The following is a 20,425-nucleotide window of genomic DNA, read 5'->3' on the forward strand; positions in this document are numbered from 1 at the left end:
ATTGATATTTTGCGATGTGATTATCTATAGCCCTTACCTTTACTGTTAAGGAACAGTGTTTTTTTCTTCTTACTATTTATTGAATTCTATACTTAGTGGAGGGTTAAGTTTATGATTATAAAATAAACAGAACATATATCTTCATTCATAAATATCTCCTCCCTCCCTCAAAACTTACAGAACTAAAGATGTAGAAAATACATGAAAATAAGAAGGAAATTCGGGGCCGGCTCCATGGCTCACTAGGCTAATCCTCCACCTGCATTGCTGGCACCCCCGGTTCTAGTTGGAGCGCTGGGTACTAGTCCTGGTTGCTTCTCTTCCAGTCCAGTTCTCTGCTGTGGCCCGAGAGGGCAGAGGAAGATGGCCCAAGTGCTTGGGTCCCTGCAGCCACATGGGAGACCAGGAGGAAGCACCTGGCTCCTGACTTCGGATCAGCGCGCAGCACAGGCCGTGGCGGCCATTAGGGGAGTGAACCAACGGAGGGAGGACCTTTCTCTCTGCCTTTCTCACTGTCTATAACTCTGTCAAATAAAAAATAAATAAATAAAATAAGGAAATTCAGCAAATACAGTAAAGAATACTTATGAAACAACACAGCCTTGATCTTGATAAAAAGAAACTACAGGAGAATCAAGGAGATACATAGAAACATGCTAACAATAGAAGATTTTTCAGCACATTTGGTAAACAAGAAATCAAATGGACAAAATCTATGCAAAGATACAGACGTAAAGCACATAACAAATAAGGTTATCTTTTAAACATAAATTGAGCGTTACAATATGAAAATAGAGATCACTGTTTTTCCTAAGGTAAACATGGTAGACTGATCATTTGCTTAGTAAAATTTAAAGCACAAGTACACTCCAAATAGAATTGTTACAATTATGTTTAACAAATTTATGCATTAATAAAAACAATTTTTATATGCCTTTCCTTTTGAAAATTTTAGAACCTCCTGTTAAACTACCTTTTGGTGAAGGAAAAATACAAATTTTCTTTAAAAATAAACATAATTAAAAAGCAATACATATCAAAATCTGTGCAATATACCAGAGTAACCAGAGGAAAATTCATAGCCTTAAATATTCATGGAAATAAAAAAAACTAAAAAATGAACATAAATGAATTGGATCCCTTAACTGAAGACAGAGAAATAGCAAAAGGTTAAAACAAAACAGCCCAACAAAATACTTATGAAAGGCAAAATCTGAAATTACTGAGGAAAGAGAAAAGCAGGGATGTCACTGTGGCACAGACAGCTAAGCCATTGCTTGGGAAGCCCATATCCCAGTTTCAATTGCTGGTTCAAGTCCCTGCTATTCTCCTGCCTCTGATCCAGCTTTCTGCTAATGTTCCTGGAAAAGCAGCAAATGATGGCCCAAGTACCTGGGTCCCTGCCACTCATGTGAGAAACCTGAGTGGAGTTGCTGGTTCCTGGCTTCCACCTGGCCCAGCCCTGGCTGTTGCAAGTATTTGTGGGAGCGAAACAGCACATGCAAATTCTTTCACTCTCTGCCATCTGCCTTCCAAATAAATAAATACGTCCTTTTATTAAAAAAAGGGAAAAACAGTGTGTCATTAATAAGGCAAAGTCCAACTTTCTTGAAAAATTAACAAAATGGACTACAATCCACCTTTGTTCAGAAAAAAGAAAAATAAAATCAATAGTAACTAGAGGGAAACAATCATTGAAGTAGAAGAAATTTAAAAGAAATTTAAAGTTAATTAAAAATTTTCAAATTTATTTGAAAAACTAGAAAAAAACAGCTATCAAAATTGACCCAAGTAGAGAAAAAGAGCTTACACAACAAATTTCCACAGGAGAAAATATAGAATTACAAAGAACCACCTCACAAAAAAGCAGCAGAATCAGATTACTTCACATTAAAAACCAGATGGTCCAAATGTAACAGAAATAGTTCTGGAACACAGAAAATGAAGTAAAATCTCTAAATTATTTTTATGAAGGAAGTATAATGTTGAAACTAAAATCTGATACAGCACAAAAAACAAAGCTGCAGACCAACATCACTTATGAACACCAACATGAACGCACAATATAAAATATTAGTGAACACACTTCAATACCATAGTAAGTAAACAAACTATAACAAATTGAGATTTATTCTTCGGAAGTAGAGCTGGTTGAATATTAGAAACTCAGTAACCTATATTTTATTAATGGATTTGAGAAAAACATATGATTATTTCCATCGATGCTAAGCAAGCCAAAAATTCAATCCCCATTCTAAATAAATATATAATTCAAGAACGTAGAAGTGATAACTATTTCCTTAATTTGACTTTATAATGAGACATATATTCATTCATGTAACATTTTCACACCTTTGAGGGAACTTCAAAAATGTTGAGAGAAACTGAAACTAAAAGATAATGTAACATTTTTCCTGAATTTTTTGAGTAACTCTCTCATATGCAGACATAACTTAGTCCTAAAGCAAGTATCACTTTCAGTGGGGTAATACTTCAGCCAATTCATGAAGATCAGAAGAGGTGATGATGGTCCTACTTTCAATACTATTAAATATTATACTGTACGCACTAGACAATCCAATTAAGTAAGCAATCATCTAGAAATATGCAAATTGGAAAACTATCTGCATGTGATACGACTTCCTAAGAAAACCTAGAAAATCATTACTAAAACAACTATAAAGTACAAAAGAATTCAATAACAAGATGTAAAATTAATATAGAGAAATCAACAACTTTCACATACAAGTACACACACAGTAATCAGAAGATACAGCTATAGAGTAAAACCACACTGGTAGGGGCAGGCATTGTGGCACAACACATTAAGCAGCCATTTGGGATGCCTGCATCCTATACTGGAGTGCAAGTTCTAGTCCCAGCTACTCTGCTTCTGATTCAGTTCCCTGCTTATGCCCAAGTAGTTAAGCTCCTGTCACCTATGTGGGAAACCTGGATAAAGTTCCTGTTTCTTGGCTTCATCCAGGCCCAGCCCTTGCTGTTGCAGCCATCTGGGGAGTGAACCAGAAAATACAACAGATCTCTCTGTCTCTGTCCCTGCCCTCTTCCTCTCCTACCTCTCCATCACTATGCCTGTTAAATAACTTTAAAAAATCAGTAATACTAATAAAAGTGCATAATCTCTACAAATAATCTTAACAAGAAATATGCAAAACTAGCAGGAGGAAAGCCTTAAAATATTCCTGCAGACAAAAATGTGAATATAAAAGCATTCCTTGTTGAATCAACATTTATATATCATAAACATATCAGGTCTCTCCTACATTAAAACCTCACAAAATTTCAAAAATGCCAACAACTTTTTTTAAATAAAGCTAGACCAAAAAAAAAAAAAAAAAGAGAGAGAGAGAGAGAGAAAGGGACAGCAGGCAGCAGGTAAACCCACCACCTATGACACCAGCATCCCACATGGGCGCCCATTCGTGTCCTAGCTGCTCTGTTATGTCTCTCTGCTATAGTCTGGGAAAAGCAGTGGAAGATGGCCCAAGTATTTGAGCTCCTGTCACCCACATGGGAGAACCAAATGAAGTTCCTAGCTCCTGGCTTTGGCCAAGTCCGGCCCTGATTGTTGCAGTCGTCTGAGTAGCAAACCAGCGGGTGGAAGAGCTCTCCCTCTGTAGTTCTTTCAAATAAATTTTAAGAAAAATTTAAAGAAATATGAGCAGCTAAGGTAACACTGAAAAAAGGAAAAATACAAGGAGATATTAGCCCAATGGGATACTAAAATATAAAGCTCCAGAAATTCCTGTACCAGTATTTATGCAGAGTATTGATGAATAAATTCCAATAATGGGACTCAATAGAAAATACAGAAATAATCCCAAGTACATAAGTTTGTACATGATAAAAGCAGCATGCACTATATCTGAAGCAAAGACAGCTTTTTAAAAATAAGTAGTATTGGGGCCAGTGCTGTGGCGTAGTGGGTAACGCCACCGTCTGCAATGCCAGCATCCCATATGGGTGCTGATTTGAGTTCTGGCTGCTCCACTTCCGATCCTTATTTACCCAGAGAACATATGCTTACACAAAAAAGCTACACTTGAATGCTTACCTGATAACAATTATGTTCAGAACTGACAAAAAAGGAAACAACCCAAATATCCACCAATAGGTAAACAGGAAGAAATTATTGCCAAGGGCTGAGGTAAAAGAAGGGGACTGACTGCAAAAGAGAGACTTCTGAGGATAAAAGAACTGTCTTGATAGTGATTGTTAGATTAACAGGCATGTGCCAAAACCATCTATTTAAAAGGATGCATTTCCCCATTTATAAATTATACAGCTAACCCTAATACATCAATACACCTCATCTTAAAAAACCAGACTTTTTAAGGATTCTAATATGAAGTAAATAAAACACTGATAAATTTGACCCCAATAAAAATAGAAATATGGGGCTGGTGCTGTGGTATAGGCTAGGCCTCCACCTGTGGTGCCAGCATCCCATATGGACACCAGTTCGTGTCCTCTTCTTATCCAGCTCTCTGTCATGGCCTGGGAAAGCAGTGGAGGATGGCCCAAATCCTTGGACCCCTTCACCTGTGTAGGAGACCCAGAGGAAGCTCCTGGCTCTGGGCTTTGGATAGGCCTAGCTCCAGCCATATCCACAATTTGGGGAGTGAACCAGCAGATGGAAGATATTTCTCTCTACCTCTCAATAAATAAACGCTTTCTTAAATAAATAGAAATGCATCTGATAAGAGAATATGGTAGGTGCAGAAAATATCTGCAAAGTATTTTTTCCCCTGAGAATAAGGTTTCTTTCCTTTTTTTTAAAGATTTATTTCTTTATTTGAAAGGCAGAGCTCCAGAAAGAGGGAAACACAGAATCTTCCATATGCTGGTTTACTCCCCAGATGAAACTGCCAAATTGCCGTTCTGTTAGTTTCCTACTTTTTTCCTTAAAAAAAAATTATTCGAAAAGCAGAAGTTAAAAAGAGGAAGAGAGAGAGAAAATGAATCTTTTATCCATTGGTTTACACCCCAAATGGCCCCCAATGGCTCAGGCTGGGCCAATCTGAAGCCAGGAGCTTCATCCAGGTCTCCCATGTTGGTGCAGGTGTCCAAGTATTTGGGGCAGCTTCCACTGTTTTCCTAGGTACATTAGTGGGGAGCTGGATGGGAAATGCAGCAGCCAAGACCTAAACTGGCATGTATGTGGCAGCTTACCAGATCTGCATGCGGCACCAAACCCTCCTACTATAATTTACAATCACAAAGGTACTCTACAAGCTCCTGCAGCCTTATCAAGCTCAGTAGTATTAGACCAGCATTTCAGACTTCTCCAATTTGGTAAGTCCTACAAAAATGGTGCCTCACTGTTCTGGTCTCTACATATTTTCATTTTTATCAAAAGTGATTTTTTTTTTAATTTGCTTGTAGGACAGCTGTTTGTCTTCTTGGTTCTTTTTTTTTTTTTTTTTTTTTTTTTTTTTTTTTTTTGACAGGCAGAGTGGACAGTGAGAGAGAGAGACAGAGAGAAAGGTTTTCCTTTGCTGTTGGTTCACCCTCCAATGGCCGCCACGCTGCAGCCGGCGCACCGCGCTGATCCGAAGGCAGGAGCCAGGTGCTTCTCCTGGTCTCCCACGGGGTGCAGGGCCCAAGCACTTGGGCCATCCTCCACTGCACTCCCGGGCCATAGCAGACAGCTGGCCTGGAAGAGGGGCAACTGGGACAGAATCCAGTGCCCCTGTGGGGAGCAACCCGGACTGGACTAAGTTACTGGAATTAAGACTTATTCTATGCATCTGCTCTCCCACAATATGGCGCTGGGAGAGGAGAAAACAGCTTCTACGCAGCTGCCTCTTGCCAACTTGAGTGATGACCTTCAGGAGCTGATCCTGCTCCTGATTGGAGGAGAGCAGCGTACTCGGCGTGTGGGCAGCCGAGTTGGGATTGGTGGAAGAGGACTATAAAGGAGGAGAGAGACAACATGCACCAGGAACATCTATCTGAAGGAACACCTGTGCAGCCCCCGAGAGAGTCGGCCGGCGGTGTGCCGCTCCCCTGCGGAAGTGGGGAAAGTGGCCAGGGGGAACCGCCCTTCCACGGAGGTGGAAGGGTCGGTAGCCAACCCGGGAAGAACCAGCAGCAAACCCGGGGAGGGCCGAGCAGACGAAAGAGCAACGCAGGGTCCTGTGTCGTTCCTCCACGAAGACGGGGAGCAACAGCCCCGACCGGGACTAGAACCCGGTGTGCCAGTGCCACAAGGCGGAGGATTAGCCTAGTGAGCCGCGGCGCCGGCCCTCCATTCATTTTTGATCATTGCTTTAAGAAAATATTCAGTGGTTTCCTTATTCTTCAGTGTTTGCTAGATATTCTCAGATATTTGTCAAATACATTTTCAAATTTCTCATTTCCCTTTAATATTTATTTTATTTATTTTAAAGTCAGAGTTACAGAGAGGACAGGGAGAGGAAGAGGGAGGGGGAGGGGGAGAGGGGGGAGGGGGGAGAGGAGGAGAGAGAGGGGGAGAGAGAGGGGAAGAGGGACAAGGAGGGGAGGGGGGAGAGGGAGAGAGAGAGGGAGGGGGAGGAGGGGAAAGAGAGGGGAGAGGAAGAGAGAAGGGGAGAGAGTGGGGGAGAGGGAGATAGGGAGAGAGGGGGAGAGGGGGAGAGGGAGGGAGAGAGAGGGAGAGAGAAGAGGGGAGAGAAGAGAGGAGAGAAGAGGAGGGGGGAGAGGGGGGAGAGGGAGGGGAGAGGGAGGAGGGGGGAGAGGAAGGGGGAGAGGGACAGAAAGGGAGAGAGGGAGAAAGAGGGGGAGAGGGAGAGGGGGAAGGGGGGAAGAGGGGGGAGAGGGAGGGAGAAAGAGGGGGAGGGGGAGAGGGAGAGGGGGAAGGGGGGAAGAGAGGAGGAGAGGGAGGGAGAGGGGGAAGGGGGGAAGGGGGGAGGGAGGGAGAGAGAAGGAGGGAGGGAGAGGGAGGGAGGGAGAGGGAGAGAGAGAAACATCTTTCATCTACTGGTTCACTCCCCAAATGGTTGCAATGGCCGGAGCTGCACTGATCTGAAGCCAGGAACCAGTAGCTTCCTCCAGGTCTCCCACATGGGTGCAGGGGCCCAAGGACTGGGGCCATCTTCCACTGCTTTCCCAGGCCACAGCAGAGAGCTGGATTGGAAGTGGAGCAGCCGGGACTCATATGGGATGCAGACACTGCAGGCAGCAGCTTTACCCACTACGCCATGGCACCTGCCTCCCCCACTTGCCTTTCATTTTTCAAGTTTTAAAGTATACAAACATCTTAAAATTTAAAATATACCAATATTTGCACTGAGACTGTCTTCTCTTACAAGTTTTTTAAAAGATTTATTTGAAAGGCAGAGTTAGAGGCAGGAAGAGATAGAGAGAGGTCTTCCATGACTGGTTGACTCCCCAAATGGCTGCGATGGTGCCAATCCAAAGCCAGGAGCCTGGAGCTTCTTCCAGATCTCCCATGCGGGTCCAGGGGCCCAAGGACTTGGGCCATCTTCTACTGCTTTCCCAGGCCACAGCAGAGAGCTGGATCAGAAGTGGAGCAGCCAGGACTCAAACTGGCACCCATATGGGATGCTGGCACTGCAGGTGGCAGCCTTACCCAAGACACCACAGTGCCAGCCACTTCAATTAATTTTTTTAGAAACTTCTCTGTCCATGCAGAGACCAGATAAATATTCAACTATATATTTTTTTCTGATTGTTATACAGTCTTCATTTTTTACTCTTCAAACTTATGCGGATATGGTGGCTACTAGTACATGTAGTTATTTAATGAAAATTAAGCTACATTTAAAATTCGGATCCTTGGTCACTTTAGCCACATTTTAAAAATAGACTTATTATTTAGAGAAGTTTTAGCTTCAATATAGGCAAACATAGAGCAATTTAGGTAAAACTGAGCACAAAGTATAATGAGTTCCCAAAAACCTTCAGTCCTTACACATGTAGCCACACAGAGTGTCAACTCTGGTGAGAACCAGAGTGGTGCATTTGTTGCAATGGTTGAGCCTACAATGATACATCATTATCATCTGAAGTCCACAGTTTAAAGTTCAACCTTGGAGTATATTCTAAGGGTCTTGAAAAAGGTATCTACCACTGTAGTATCAGACAAATCAGTTTCACTGCCCTAAAAATTCTCTGTGCTCCACCTGGTCATTCTTCCCTAATTTCAGGAAACTATTGACACTTTACTGCATACATAGTAATGCTTTTTCTAGAATGTCATATATAGTCAGAATCATAGAATATACAGCATTTCAGACTGTCTTCTTTCATGTACACATTTAAGTGTCCTCTACGTCTTTTCATGGCTTCATAGTTCATCACTTTAGCACTGAATAATATTCTATTGTCTGTGTGTATCAGAGTTTATTTATCCAGTCCCCTACTAAAGGATACCTTGGTTACTTCTAAATTTTAACAAGGATGAATAACATTATAAGCATCCATGTTTAGATTTGTTGTGTGGAGGTTAAGTTTTCAACTCATTTGGATAAATATAAAGGAGCACAGTTACTAGATGATATGGTTAGGAATCTTTTGTTTAATACACTGCCATCCTATCCTCCAAAGTGGCCATACCATTTTGGATCGCCATCAGCAATGAATGAATGAGAATTCCTATTGCTGTATATACTTGCCAGTAACTGTTACTACACTAGCACAACTCAAGTACTTAACAGTCACATGTTATAAATGGCTACCATTCTGGATAATCAAACAGAGAATATTCCAGTCACCACAGAAAGCCCTACTGGAATTGCTTCTCTGTTAAAAACTTAATTTACTATGTAGTAGGAAAATAGGAGCTATTGTGACAGCTTTTTGTGTCCCCTGTATAAATCCATTTCTCCGCCTATATCTTGATGATTTCTTATATTTCATCAGAAATGCTGATTCCTGCTCAGACACTTATTTACTATGTGCCCATTAACATAATATTTAACCCCTCTGACTCTCAGCTTCCTTATCCTAATTACTCATTAGTTTAGTGCAAGGATTAAATTAGATAAGCAAGGTAAGACAAATTACAACATTCATCATGTTAAGCCCTCATTTGTAAACTCTTCTGTGTTAGGAGTTTGTTTTCTGAACATCTCCATATGGCACTTTGAAGACCCTTACTGAAAGCAAAAGCTCAATATACTGTATTTACCCGGTCTGGATTTTTGTAACCCAAAAGTAGATTTGCTGCTTTTATATCACCATGAACATATTCTTTTTCATGTATATATTCCAGTATATCCAGCTGTGAAAAGAAATAGGTAATACAAGGTTACACTGCTGTCTATTTAGAACTCATGATCAACTTCAACATTTTGAATACTTAATCCCTGGATTTTAAAATATTCGTTATTTATTATACAAATAACACTTATTTTAAAATATTGTATCTCCTGGTAGCTCATCCTTGGAAAAAAGCTGAATGAAATGATCTTCAAATATTGAGTGTTTTTAATTAAACCTCTGACAGAAGGAAACCAGGATTCCATGACGCTTCTATGTCCCTGACAGCCCAGTGGTTACACTGTGCAAAGAGCAAAGCACAGCATAAAATCAGAGATCTACAATGAAATAATCATGCAGCCTACTCAGCAATTCTTCACCCAACCAATAATTAAACATCAAGTTTTGGAGACTAAAGAAAATACCATGTCTATGAGCATAGGGAAAGGCAATCTTTCTCCGTATAATAACAGAAAACTCTCAGCTTCACTATTCAAGCCCTTCATCCTTGCATGTTACACACACCCAATGCTCAATAACCATTCACTGGCAGGGTGGAGGGATAAATGGGAAAATTAATGAGCTCTATTTGCCACATTCCAACCTGGCATGAATAGTTTAATTCTACTTAAAATGGAAAAAATGAGACTTAAGCAAAACCAAACAAGGTAAGACAAATATGAAGCATAAACAAATGTGTGTTTGGGTGCAATTAGGATTTCACTGCTTCTTATTTAGCAGAGTATATTTACTCATTGCCACAACTAATTATTGCCACTATCCCAAACTCATAAAGAAACTTTACAGTACCTCATACCATCACAAAATTTAGGATAGAAAATAATGTATGTTGCCATAATTTGATTATAAATATAACTGACAAAAGGGAGGTTATTCTTACAGCAATGAAAGCCTGTTCTGATATGTAAAACAAAGCTGTGAAGGGAAAAAAAATCAGACTGTAGAACCAATGCCTAATTGAGTTCGCAGTGCCAAACACAGCACATTCTGTCACTTACAGAGCCCACTGTTATCAATTTCACCAAAATAGCCTCTACTTTCAATAACTGACATTTCTAGGGCAATAATCCTTCATTCTCTGATCATTCCACAAAGGGTGAAGATTTGTGTAACAGGTAAATAATCCAAAAATGGAGTATGCAAAACAATCATTCTTGCTTACCATTCGTATACCTAGCTGCAGGACAGTTGACTTTTTAAAAGTACCACTGTGGCCTGAGATCTTCTGTAAATCTATACCGAGTCTTTCTATTACCATAAACCTGTAACTAAAATAAAGAGACATCAAAAAAGAGATCTTCCTGAGACAGTAATGCTTGAGACTGTCTGTTAATGAATCCAAAACAAGGAGAAACACCCTAAGTTTCTCAAAATATGATGTAACCTGACCCATCTGAGCATGAGAGCACAGTAATCACCCTGGATTCTTTTGAAGACACCATTCAATACTTACTCTGCAGTTAGTATTCTACTAGAAGACAATGGGGTACTGAATCATACACACTCGCTTAGATCATGAAAAAGAGATGGTCATTTTAGATAGTCTTGAATTTATTTTGATCCCATCACCTTTGCATTATGGCTTTGGACAATTACTAATTGTCTACACAGAAATTTTTATTTGCATTTATTTCTTGGCCTCATGAAATCATATTTATTTTCTTTATACATTTATAAACTTTTTTTAGATACACTTTTTCCTTTTCTGTTTCATACCCTCTACTCCTTTTCCTTCCTTCACCTACATGCCCACCATAATTCCCCATTCTGTATCTGTGTGTAACGAACACAAACATACAAATCTAAGGGTTTCGATTTTACAATAATGTGATCTTATCATATGTAATCTCTCCTTCCTATCATACTGAAACTTTCCAAGCCAGCTGATATAGCTCTAACTGATTTCTTTAATGAGCTGCATATTACAGGATATGGAAGAACCAGGATTGACTTGGGCACTCAGTCCCCTACTGAAAACCCTATACTTGGTTTCAAGATTACTGCTTGCTCATTTGGTTTTTATCACGGCTTTTAAAGACTATTTGAACACAGTACTCATGTCTGAGCCTCTTTTCTCAGCTAGGAAATAAAAATATCACCCATCTTAAAAGAGCATTCAATGCAGAAAATGAAATCATGTCAATGAAAATCCTCCACCCCCTGCAAAATGGGTCCTCAGCAAATGACAAAGGTTTTTTTAATTCAAGAACTATTAATGACTTATTTATACGTGATGACTAGCCATATTTGGTTATTTCCATGAATTCTCTCTTGAACCTCGCTTCAAAAGATGGGGTACAATTCTACTCTCTTAAGCATTAAGGGGGGACCTAGTGACTTGTTTCTATCAAAGAAGATACTGAAAATCCAATGAGACATTTGTAGAATTAGAGAAAGACTATGATTTTCTTCTTGGATGCACTCTATTGTGCGTACTCTTTCTCTCCCTTTCAAAAACTTTCTAGGAGAAGCCAGCTTTCATTTCTTTTTCACATGCAGGCAGCTTACACAGAGACCCATGTTACCAGAAAGTAAAGACCTGCCAACAATCACAGGGGTACATCTCACAGCAGATCTTCCTGGGCCTGCCAATAGCCTTGAAAGCAGATCCTCGCTGGGGAGTCCTGTGACACCGGCATCCCATGTAGGCACCGGTTTGCGACCAGGCGGCTCTACTTCTGATCCAGCTGCCTGTTAATGACCTAGGAAGGCAGCAGAAGATGGCTCAAGTGCTTGGGCCCCTGCACCCATATGGAAGATCCAGAAGAAGTCCTTACTCCTGGCTTCAGCCTGGCACAGCCTTGGCCGTTGCAGCCATTTGGGGAGTCAATCAGCAGGCTGAATATCTGTCTCTTCCCTCTCTGTAACTCTGCGTTTCCAATACATAAAAAATAAATCTTTAAAAGAAAACAAGAACACAAGCAGATCCTTCCCTAGTTGAGCCTTGAGAGGACTGTACCCTGGCTGATGGCTGACTACATCCTCGTGAGAGATCCTGAGCTAGAATCATCTACGCTGACCACTTGCAGATTCCTGACCCACAGAAATTAAGATATTACAAGTCTGTTGCCATAAACTGCATCTTTAATAAGTTGTTACAAAGCAATAGACTATTTATAGGGCATTATTATAATAACCCCATTTTACCTTTTTCCATTGAATTCAGTAAGACCAGATCCATAAAACAGAGGAATTCCTAAATAATCAAGTTGTTTGTGTTCTATCCACTTTTTTACTGCAAAGAAAATTTGACAACAAAAGTTTCATTTAATTTAGAAAGGTTAATTCTTGCCTCATGGTAGCAAAAAACTTCTTCATTTTAGGTGCTAAGATAGCTTAAAAAACTGAGTAACTTGCTCATTAAGAAGTGGCTGATGAGGAATTAAAACTAAAATCTGCCTGACATCATAGACCTCAACATACATGCCAAAATTCATTTAGCTACCTAAAACAGTAATCAGCCCTTCCTAGAAAATAAGCATTTTAAAGATTATATTGATCAGGGCTGGCACTGTGGTGTAGAGGGTAAAGCTGCCGCCTGCAGTACCAGCATCCCATATGGGCGCCAGTTCAAGTCCCAGCCGTTCCACTTCCAATCCAGCTCTCTGCTATGGCCTGGGAAAGCAGCACAAGATGGCCCAAGTCCTTGGGCCCCTTCACCCATGTGGAAGACCCAGAAGCAGCTCCTCACTCTTGGCCTCAGATTGGCACAACTCCAGCCATTACGGCCAATTAGGGAGTAAACCAGTGGATGGAAGACCTCTCTCTCTCTCTCTCTCTCTTTATAACTCTGATTTTCAAATAAGTAAATAAATCTTTAAAAAAATAGTGAAAAGACAGAGCAATAATATTTAAAAATATATATTTATCTGATAGTTAAATTATCACTATACCACAAAAACACATATAGAAACTTTAAAATTATATCAATAACAAAAGCAGAAGTCATAATCTTATAAAATATTATTATATACACAAAGGTTTCTAAGCATGAAAAAAATTACATTATAGGCTAACTAAATTTCAGAGTTTAACAGGTGTTACCTAGCAATGGATCAATAAACAGAGATGGCTTTTTGACTTTTTCTTCCCTTCTGCCTGTACTTCAAAATCTAAAGCCATGGTGGTCAAAAAAAAAAAAAAAAAAGAAAGAAAGAAATTGAGTAGAAAAATCATCTTACTCTGAAATTATGTGATAAAGAAACTGCTTGATTGAAGGTAGTTTACAAACAGCTCAAATCCACTAAAACAGTAAGGTAGTTCAATCATGTTTTCACTTTTCTAACATATGTGTTTAATGTTTACGACAGCTCTACTGATAAACAATCAAGTTTAATGGATTCTATTTGTCACTCTGACATAGTTTAAGCGTTAGTAAAGACTACAGCCTAAATATTTAGAAAACTTTATTAAGGAAAACAAAGTTAATTATTGAGGCCCAACCCATCTTTCTTTTTCCTAAACATGACACAGAAGACACTGGCTACACTGGTTGTTACTCTGCTCAACCTTTTTGTTTTACTTAGCCCATTTCTTACCAGACAGCATTTATAAAATACTTTTATTCTTCCTCTTCTCGCCTCAGTCATTTCACAATCAAATCCTCTGTCTGGTGGTTCTTAAGTGCTATCCAGCTCCAATTAATTTCCCAACATTTAACTTCCCATCATTTTCTTAAATATATTAGTGTTTCATTTCCCTTCTTATTTTAATATACTTTACTATCATTTATTTTGTTTATATATCTACTGACTATTTTAATGTCATTTCCTTACATTTTTCCTATCCAAATGTTTTTCTGTAAAAGTTTCCTTCTTCTATATTTTACACTTAGTAACCCTACATTTTATGTAAAGTAGGAGAAACAACTTTGACTTAAAATATATAACCCATTATGTATGCCATATCAAGATTTGTATACCATCTGTCTTGCTTTTCTGCATTATAACAGTTAACTCTATCACTTTACAATAAAATTTCTTATTGAAAAATTGAAGGCCAGAAAAAAGACCAAAATATCAACAGTCATTTTAGTAAACCCATATATTTCTTACTTGCTTAGCTAATTTTACTTACTATAATCTTCTTTTGCAGCTCTCTGATAAAATTTCAGTTCTGAAAACAATGGGCCATTTTCTTGATATTCCTTTGAAAGAAAAGAAAAATTTTACTAGGAAAAATTCATAAGGATGGAATTTCAACTATGAAAATATGAGTTCACATATGTCACAAATAGTAGTACTGGAGTCATTTTTATAAGACACAAGCATCGAACTTGTACTAAAAATCTCCAGTAACAAAAAAAAAAAAAAACCTTTGAAGAATCTCATTTTTAAACAACATATTGCACTGCTGTACCTATACAGTCTTCCACAGGAAAACACTGAGAACTGTACACATGAACATACACAGACACTATATTATAACACATACATCTCAGTGGATATACTGCATACCACCCTGGTGGTTCATTCACACAGGACACCTCTAATGGGTGTCTACTGTATTTCATTTACAAATCAAGGCACAGAGGATACATACACAAATGAAATACCAGGGCTGTCTTTAAGGGTTTTATCTTCTGGGTGAAGATGGATCTGGGGAAGGAGGCATAGCTCAGGATGATAGACAGTAATACAGAACAATGAAGATTCTCCAGTGCTGACATTGTAATCATGGGAAAATATGTGAGGTTTTTTGATAAAGAAATAATTACAAAACTTAAGTCAGAAACATTTGATGAAATTAAAATAAGCAAAAAAAAAACCAGAAAAACAGTCAAGTACACATGAAATTCAAATTCAAGAGCAAAACTTACCACTTTTATTACATGTCTTGCATCTCTGTCTGGCTTATTTGCAGGGAAAGCTGCAAAAAATAAACAACACACAATTGGAAAATAGTAGTACTCTCAATTACTGAATACCTACAATGTAACAGATACTGTGCTAAGCATTTTTAGATATGAGTTTATATAACCTCTCAACAACCTCTTACAGTGGTATCTCCTCCATTTTACACAAAATGCAAGTAAACTTTGAGAAGCTGAAAACCTTTTCACTAAGAAGCAACAGTTTATGGCCTGAAACTCAAATCTCTGATACCACAATCACATTCTTTACCATACACTTTCCCAAATTATTACAATATTAATCACAAAAGTCTGAAGTGAAGAAAATATTTTTTAGATATACATAATTAAATCCAATGCATGTTACAGAATAAAATGCATTGATTCAATTTTGTTAACCCTCAATAATTCAAAAATGAAAACTGATTCATTTAAAGTAGAAAATTTGAAACAATTTCTACTTGACAAAAATCTAGAATAAACCAAGATTAAATGAGAACATCTTTAAAAATCATTTTCTGGGCCGGCGCCGCGGCTCACTAGGCTAATCCTCCGCCTTGCGGCGCCGGCACACTGGGTTCTAATCCCGGTTGGGGCGCCGGATTCTGTCCCGGTTGCCCCTCTTCCAGGCCAGCTCTCTGCTGTGGCCAGGGAGTGCAGTGGAGGATGGCCCAAGTCCTTGGGCCCTGCACCCCATGGGAGACCAGGATAAGTACCTGGCTCCTGCCATCGGATCAGCGCGGTGTGCCGGCCGCAGCATGCCGGCCGTGGCGGCCATTGGAGGGTGAACCAACGGCAAAGGAAGACCTTTCTCTCTGTCTCTCTCTCTCTCACTGTCCACTCTGCCTGTCAAAAAAAAAAAAAAATCATTTTCTGAAACTAGTTGTAAATTATTCCTACATTAAAGAATATGTATCTCAGGGGCTAGTGCTATAGGCCATATCATAAGGGTGCCGGTTCAAGTCCTGGCTGCTCCACTTCCAATCCAGCTCCCTGCTAACGTGCCTGGGAAAGCAGGGGAAGATTCCCCAAGTACTTGGCCCCCTGCACTCTCATGGGAGACCTGGAAGGATCTCCTGGACCCTATCTTCAGATCAGCCCAGCTCCAGCCATTGTGGCCATTTGGGGAGTGAACCAGCAGATGGAAGGCCTCTTTCTCCTCCCTAACTCTGTCTTTCAAATGTATAAATAAATCTTTAAAAAAAATGGAGTCCAGATTTAGAACAAATCAATCCTTCCACATTATCTAAATTATTAAAATAAGTTTAAATGTATATACTACTTTATAATCTGAATCTTCTTTTTACAGAATTTCACATGAACACAACCCTCTGAGACATACACCTGCAACATTGCCACACTTGTCACTTGATAGCTACACAATAGTCTCTATAAACTTCCAAGTCACATTATATTTCAAGGTCAATTGACTACAAAGCCCTTAGAGATGGATGTTTTATTTGACCAAATATTTGTTCTAGTTACCATGAAGGTCTCTTTATGGTAGACTCATCAATCAGCTAGTTATTGAAATGAATACATTGTTTATTTTCCAAATCCCATTCTAGTTAGTGCAATTAAATGATGACAACAAAACAGACATGGTATCTGCCTCTGCAGTCTGCTGAAGACATCAAACATTCTTCAAATACTCATACAGAAAATCAAGACTGCAATTTAGGATAAGGCTGACTGAAGACTGATAAAAATAATGTACAACATAGGCATAATGTGATCAGAGTTAAAGTGCTGTTGTGTTCTTATACTGTCCAGAAAATTGTTTACTTAAGTTTATAGGATAAATGAAGAGTACACTGAAAATTGACGGTAAGTTAAAATAAAAATAACTTTTACAACTTTGAAACCAGTAGACAAAAAAATAAAGAAAACCTAAATAATTTAATAGAAAGCAGGAATAGTTAGAGTGAACAGAAAATACCAAATATGACAATAAAATATCTTTGAAAATCAAATTTTAGCTACACATTTTCTTTCATTTTTTAATATCTCTGAAATCTGAACATATTCTAAAGCTGATGACACCTGCTGGCTGCTGTTAACCACACAGCAGTTAGGATGTGGTTGTCACTATCTGTGCATGGTCAAACTCAATCTGAGATATTTATCTTCAAGCTCAACTCAGACATGGACATTGCCAGTGCTATTACACATTAACTGTCATCTACAATGATTTGGCATTGGTAAGAAAAAATATTGGGAAAAATGGCAGATTAGGGAGCAGCACACTATACAGGGCTAGGAGGAACAATGAAGAGAAACGTAGGAGGTATACACTAGAGGAGATTAGAAGGAAAAACCACTGAGAAGGCCCCATGGGAGGAGGGGAGCCAGCTTGAACCAGCGTGGTAAGTGTCTGCACGCACCCAAAGAGCTGGGAAAACCGAAGCTGGGACAGGCAGAGCTGGTGGCATTTCTAGGACAGGGTGGGGGGTGGGGGTGGAGAGGTCAGGACTGAGGGCAGCAATCCCTGAGTATAGCAGAGTCCAGGTGACGACCCGGAACCAGTGGTTGCTGGCAGTCACCTGAGGTCCAAGTGGAAGTGGAGAGAGACGACTGATTTAAACCAATCTCTTCAAAACAAAACCGGCAATCCAGCTGAGAGACTGGGAACAATTTTAAATCAGGACTACAACCAGGGGAGTCCGCAGGTGCACACATATCAGCTCACCCAGACGGGGTGCCTGAAGGCAGCACCGGGGAGCAGGCATTAAGCCAGTGACTGTTGTGTGTTTTCCAGAACTAGGAACGAAGGTAATGTACCACAGCCCGCACTGTCTCAGAGATTGACTGGGAAGGGGCAGAGCAAATACCACAATAAACTAAGTGGCGCCCACGCCAGCAGCGTCTGGGGGAACCTGAGGTGCTGAGACCTTGGGCCCAAGGTGGCTACGTGAAAAGCTAAAGGGCACAGCTGGGAACTCGCCCTGCCCTGGAGCATTGACCAGAGACCCCAGGCTACACCCACTAAACATCTCCTGGTGTTCACTGAAAGGGCAGATATTAGTTCCAGGAAGCCGCAGAAGCGTAGCCCCAAAAATAGATGTCTACAGAAGAAAAAAAATTAAAAACTCGCCCCCAAAATGACAAAAAATAAGAACCAGAATGCAAATAACAAGAATAAGAAAGTCACTACAAACCACTCAGAGGAACAGAACAACATTTCAATATTAGAATGCGAAGACGAAGAGATCAAGGAAATGCCAGAAATGGAATTTAGAAGATTAATCACAGGATTATTCAAAAAAATCAAAAGCAAATCCAAACTAAAGAAAACTATATAAGACATGAATGAAAATTTTCCCCAAGAAATTGAGAATATAAAGAGAAAACAAAATGAAATTTTAGAAATGAAGAATTAAATGCATCAAATTTAAAAAACACAGTAGAAAGTCTTTAAAAAAAAAGATTTATTTATTTGAAGGTCAGAGTTACACAGGAGAAGGGGAGAGAAAGAGAGAGAGAGAGAGGTCTTCTATCCAATGGTTCACTCCCCATTTGGCTGCAACAGCCAGAAACATGCCGATCCAAAGCCAGGAACCAGGAACTTCCTCCAAGTCTCCCACACAGGTGTAGAGGCCCAACCACTTAGACCATCTTCCCCTGCTTTCCCAGGCCATATCAGAGAGCTGGATCACAAGTGAAGCAGCCAGGTCTCAAACTGGTGCCCATATGGAATACTGGCACTGCAGGCAGTGGCTTTATCTGCTACACCACAGTGCTGGCCCCATTGGAAAGTCTTCACAGCAGACTTGATGAGGCAGAAGAAAGAATATCTAAACTAGAAGACAACAAGAAGACAAATCTTTTGAAATCTTACAGTAAGACCAAAAAAAAAAAAAAAAAAAAGAACAAGAAGAAAACATAAAACTTAAAAACAGTGTTAGAGACTTATGGGATACTATCAAATGACCAAACTTACGAGTCTTGGGAGTGCCTGAAGGAGTGGAAAGAGAGAAGGGAATAGATGGCGGCTGGGGCTGTGGTGCAGTGGGTTAATGCCCTGACCTGAAGCGCTGGCATCCCATATGGGCGCCAGTTTGAGACCCGGCTGCTCCACTTCTGATCCAGCTCTCTGCTATGGCCTGGGAAAGCAGTAGAAGATGGCCCAAGTCCTTGGGCCCCTGCACTGGCATGGGTGACCCGGAGGAAGCTCCTGGCTCCTGGCTTCAGATCAGCACAGCTCCGGCTGTTGCGGTCGATTGTGGAGTGAACCAGTGGACAGAAGACCTCTCTCTCTCTCTCTGCCTCTCCTCTCTCTGTGTAACTCTGACTTTCAAATAAATAAATAAGTTATTTTAAGAGGGAATAGGAAACCTTTTAAGTGAAACAATTGCAGAAAACTTCCCAATTTGGAGAAAGAAAGAAATGTTCAAATAGAAGAACATAGAACTCTTACCAGACATGACTAGAAGAGCTCTTACCACAACATATAAACTCTCCACAGTAAAACATAAGAAAAGATTCTAAATTGGGCACTAGAGAAACACCAGATCACTTTCAGAGGATTGCCAATTAGACTCACAGCTGACTTCAACAGAAACCCTACAGGCTAGAAGGGAATGGTGAGATATCGTCCAAGCCTCAAAAGAAAAAAACTGTTAACCATGAATACTGTACACCATAAAGCCTGCATTTATGAGTGAAGGTGAAATAAAGACATTTCATAAAAACAGAAATTGAAAGAATTTAAACAGTCATCTAGCCATACAGAAGATGCTTAAGGATGTGTTACACAACAGAAAGATAGACGCCATTATGAAAGAATGAGAAGGCAGAAAAACCACCAATAAAAACAAAAGAAATCCAAAATAAACCACAGGAATAATTATAGAAAAATGGTAGGGCCAACTCATTACTTATCAATAGTCATCCTGAATTTAAATAGCCTCAATTCTCCAGTTAAAAGATCTAGATTGGCTTAATTGATTGAAAAACAAGACCCATCTATTTGCTGCTTACAAGAAACACATCTCACTAGCAAAGATGCATGCAGACTGAAAAGCAAAAGGTTGGAAAAAAGATAGTCCATGTTAACAGAAACCAAAAAAGAGCTGGTGTTGCCATCCTAATGTCAGACAAAATGGACTTTTTAACATAACTGTTAAGAGACAAAGGACACTATGTACGATGAAGGGATCAATGCAGCAGGAAGATGTGATTTACAATAAACGTATATGCACCCAATTACAGGGTGTCTGGTTAATTAATACAATTGTTAATAAACCTAAAGGGAGACACAGACGCCAATACAATAGTAACAGGGGACTTCAATATCCTACTCTCAGCAATGGACAGATCAACCAGACA

The 20,425-nt window shown here is 39.7% G+C and overlaps 1 protein-coding gene across 22 annotated transcripts in view; it reads right to left on the reverse strand.

The window, feature by feature from the left end:
* Positions 1 to 20,425, reverse strand: part of VRK2 (VRK serine/threonine kinase 2) — a 110,244-nt gene that overhangs the window by 57,849 nt on the left and 31,970 nt on the right. For all 22 annotated transcript variants that reach the window (XR_016230340.1, XR_016230341.1, XR_016230338.1 and 19 more), the window contains 5 exons: positions 15,065 to 15,114; positions 14,323 to 14,392; positions 12,394 to 12,481; positions 10,409 to 10,514; positions 9,155 to 9,247 (listed from right to left, as the gene is read on the reverse strand). Coding sequence is in view for 16 of the 22 variants with exons in the window: in XM_008254375.5 (XP_008252597.1) it covers positions 9,155 to 9,247; positions 10,409 to 10,514; positions 12,394 to 12,481; positions 14,323 to 14,392; positions 15,065 to 15,114 (407 nt within the window). In the remaining 6 variants the exon portion in view is untranslated. The remainder of the gene's footprint in view (positions 1 to 9,154; positions 9,248 to 10,408; positions 10,515 to 12,393; positions 12,482 to 14,322; positions 14,393 to 15,064; positions 15,115 to 20,425) is intronic.

This window comes from Oryctolagus cuniculus, chromosome 2 (assembly GCF_051225735.1).
Source record: "Oryctolagus cuniculus isolate XC-2025 breed Fujian yellow rabbit chromosome 2, ASM5122573v1, whole genome shotgun sequence".
Taxonomy (NCBI): Eukaryota; Metazoa; Chordata; class Mammalia; order Lagomorpha; family Leporidae; genus Oryctolagus; species Oryctolagus cuniculus.